The 3,921-nt window shown below is 41.3% G+C and overlaps 1 protein-coding gene across 1 annotated transcript; it reads right to left on the bottom strand.

The window, feature by feature from the left end:
• Positions 1-2,163: 2,163 nt before the first annotated feature.
• LOC134474214 (olfactory receptor 1L6) lies at positions 2,164-3,186 on the bottom strand. Its single transcript, XM_063241213.1, has one exon. It carries the CDS (start codon positions 3,097-3,099, stop codon positions 2,164-2,166), a length of 936 nt encoding a protein of 311 aa, XP_063097283.1. The 5' UTR covers positions 3,100-3,186.
• Positions 3,187-3,921: the final 735 nt, after the last annotated feature.

Here is a 3,921-nt window from a genome sequence, read left to right as displayed (position 1 = left end):
CCCAGCTGTTCTCTTCCAGACCTCTCTGTGACAGGAGCACCAGAACAGCAGATCTGCCCAAATCCAAGATGTCTCCCACTAGTTCTCTGTATGACGCTGAAGCCAACACATACTCAGGCTTTGCCCAATTTCAAGATGCCTTCCACCAGCCCTCTCTACAGGGGGACTCAGTGATGCCACCGAGCTGTAGGTTCTGCCCAACTGTAAGATGGCTGCCACCAGACTCTGTGTTATTGATGTCCCTGTGGTGGCAGGCACTGCCCAGTTCCAAGATGTTCTCTGGCCAACCCCAGCAGCCGTGGGGTCCCCAGTACTCACCAGGTTCCACGCCACCCACCTTTCCCGTGCTCCCGGCACAGCACGGAATGGTCAGAAATCCGCGCAGCGTGCACTCCCGTTACAGCGCGGAACCCTGAATTACTTTTTGAAGTTAATGGAGACCACCATTAATGATTTAACTGATTTAATATATACTGGACTTTACTCACATCCTTAAGTGGGTTACAATACTGAATTGAGCATAGAAAACTGTGACACATAAAGCAAATAAATGGAAATAATACATATTTTCTAAGCCAGTATATCCCAAACCAAGTGATAGGTGGGATATTGTGTGGTAAACAATGGGTGTATTGTACAAATATAGAGCTACTGCAAACTGGGTTTTCTTCCTGGCTTGTTGGTTACTCTTTGATTAGTGGAGGAGAGATAGTGAAAGTAATGGCTAAGATCTTCTTGGGTGTAGGTATTTCTATGTTCCACTCAACATCACACTTCCATTTCTATATCTTTTAGGTGAAAAATCTTATATTCAGCACTAGGTCCTGTGGTTGCATAAATCTGGTGGCTCTAAGAAACCTAAAATGTTTGAGGTAGAAGCATCCAGAGTCAGTATAAATCTTACATTACTGTTGCTATTGGCAGTAACAATCAGGAAAGAATGGTGAAACATCTAATTACATTATTGTCTTTGTGTGCTTTATTTTAAAATTTATTTTTAATTTTTGGTATCAGAAATTTAACTCAGGACCTTACACTTGCCAGGCAGGTGCTTGGGTTGCTGAACTATATCCCCAACCCTTTTGTGTGTTTCATAGTTAGGTAGTAGCCGTTAACACTGTTTGCAAAATAGTTCTGACACAATTGGTTTGCACCTCCTAGATTGGTTTACGCCTCCTAGATGAATTGATTTATGAGATTCCTTGTGGGCAATAAATTCTCATCAGAGGCAATGTGAGTCACATCTGGACTACAGTATTTAATTTGCAACATCAAATATTCATGAGTATTTCTCAGCTTCTGACAGAACGATGATTAATGTTTACGACGATGTCTGCCCCACAGTCTTGGGTTGCTAAGGGTTTCAAGCACCCTTGCATTTTTACACAACAGATATGTAGTATAAATGATAAATAAATCCTTGGTTTCAAGGTTCTGAGATTTTGACATTGTTGATTCCCACATCAAAGCTCCCCTATACTGCCCAATACACATTGCTTTCTCCTGAATGTGAAGGGCCCCAGAGTGAGCAAGATGGACTTGGAGAAAAGAAGAATTAAGAGGGAAGGGAGAGAGAAGTGTATACTGAGAGTTCACGATGTTCTGACACTTGGTATCTGTGGTAAACATTTTTTGCAGTGTCTCTAACCTCATTCTCCTTATCTCAAATTGATCAAGATTTTTTCTGTCTCTCAGAAATATTCCAACATTTACTGACATTATGTACTTGTGTATTTTCCACTACTTGAAATGCTTTTCAATTTCTTTATCTTTTGAAGCTTCCTTTGTCAATTGTTAAGTCTGTACATTAGGATAACTTTAAGTTACTCCTCTAAGAAATCTTTTCTAATTCTTTATAAAATCCACATAGATTTCTCTTCTGAGAATTAATAAGACTTTTTAACTCCTTGGCTATTGTTCAGTGTCATCATTATAGAAGTCATGGGTACTTAACTTTATTCCCTTATTGGTTGTGATCAAGGTTGTTGATAGAAATCAAGACTTTTTCCCCAGCTCCACACTTTTAATGGTACCCAAAATCAACTCTCATGACAGTGCCACGTGGAAAGTGAATAGGAAGAAAGTAAGCTCTCTCTTATCAGGTTAAGACCTGATAAGCATTAAGGTCATCTCTCACTTATATGCTGTACCAATTTGTTCTTTCTATAAGTGAATTCTGTCCCTTAATTTCCTCAAACCTCTCTTCATATCTTTGTTCCTCAGGCTGTAGATGAAAGGGTTCAGCATGGGAGTCACTACCGTGTATATAACTGTGGCTACCCGGTCCCTCACCACTGAGTACATGGACAGGGGTCTGAAATAGACATAGATGACACTCCCGTAGAAGAGGGCCACAACGGTGAGATGGGAGCCACAGGTGGAGAAGGCTTTCCACTTCCCAGCTGCGGAGGGGATTCTGAGCACAGCGATGATGATTCGCAGGTATGAGAAGAGGATGCACAGAAAAGGGGTCACGATGACAGCCAGGGTCTCAGTCATGACCACAATCTGGCTGGAGGACGTGTCGGAGCAGGACAGTTTTAACACAGGCTGGGTGTCACAAAAAAAGTGCTTAATGACATGGGAGGCACAGAAAGAGAGGTGAGACATGAGTAGCACCCGGAACAAGGCGTGCAGGTGGGAGATGGTGCATGAACCTAACAGCATGAGGAGGCAATGCCGTGGGCTCATAGCCGCATTGTAGTGGAAGGGGTTGCAGATGGCCATCAGACGGTCAATGGCCATGGAGGCTAACAGGTAGCTGTCAGTATTACCAAAGGCCATGAAGAAGTACATCTGAACCAGGCAGCCTACATAGGAGATAGCCTTTGTCTGTGAGAGTACATTCCCTAGCATCTTGGGCACAATGACTGTTGTGAAGCAGATATCCATGAAGGATAAGTTGCTGAGGAAAAAGTACATAGGAGTGTGGAGCCTGGAGTCAGAGCGGATGGCTAGGATGATAAGCATATTGCCTACTATGGTGACCAGGTACATGGAGAGGAAGATGGCAAAGAGCGGTGTCTGCAGCTGTGGGTTGGAGGAGAGGCCCAGGAGGACGAAGGCTGAGGTGCTACTGCTGTGGTTCTTGGTCTCCATGTCTCTGCAGTTTTGAAGTCATGGGAGAGATGTGAAGAGCAAAGTAAACATGACAGCTTCTTCCCTACATTCAAGGCTATGAAAAACACACACACAGCCATTTATTAAGATTTAAGAATATACGCACTTTATAAATGTGCAAAGAAGCAAGTAGATGGATACAGTTAGAAAACTGCAAGTATGAATTGCCTCATAAATTAGAAAGTGAAAAACTTTTCATGCATATTTAGCAGCATCTACGTCACCTAATTTATCTGAGTTGTTCTTCTCTCTCTCTCTCATTTTATGAAAAAAGGTAAAACAAAATTTTGCAACAAAATAATAGGAGAATATCAGTAGTTAATACATTACATGATGTCATTTAAGTGAAAGATCTCTAAAGTATTTTTAGCGTACAAGATACGGACATAAAAATTTCTCCAATAGATATTAGCACAAACCTTTCTTTTTAATAATCTAAGAGACACTAATAGTATAACTTAATTGCATTGCTTCCCTTTTCTCTACTGTTCTTTCTCCTTACACACTTCCTAGTTCCCTTTTTTGATACCAGGGACCAAACTCAGGACCTCGTGATTGCCAGGCAGGCACTTGTGCCACTGAGCTAAATCCCCGGCCCTAGTTTCTTTATCTTTTTGAAAAATCTCTTCCCATTTCACAATATCTAGTGTACATTTTACACCTTATTTACTTCTTCAATTTCTCACACAAAGGGTACAAAATGGCATCTACACATGCGAACCTGATTTATTTCACTTATGAATATGATTACATCCATTTACCTTTAAAAATCTCAAGTTTATCTTTCTTTCTGACTGAGTA

This window comes from Cavia porcellus, unplaced genomic scaffold (genome assembly GCF_034190915.1).
Source record: "Cavia porcellus strain 051 isolate PalLab524CR breed Dunkin Hartley unplaced genomic scaffold, mCavPor4.1 scaffold_1, whole genome shotgun sequence".
In the NCBI taxonomy this organism is placed as follows: Eukaryota; Metazoa; Chordata; class Mammalia; order Rodentia; family Caviidae; genus Cavia; species Cavia porcellus.
Note: the sequence above shows the minus strand (reverse complement) of the source record. Positions and strands in the feature narration are given on the sequence as shown.

Bases quoted from the DNA above. Each gene is read 5' to 3' on its own strand.
- LOC134474214 (XM_063241213.1), bottom strand. From the start codon at position 3,099: ATGGAGACCAAGAACCACAGCAGTAGCACCTCAGCCTTCGTCCTCCTG.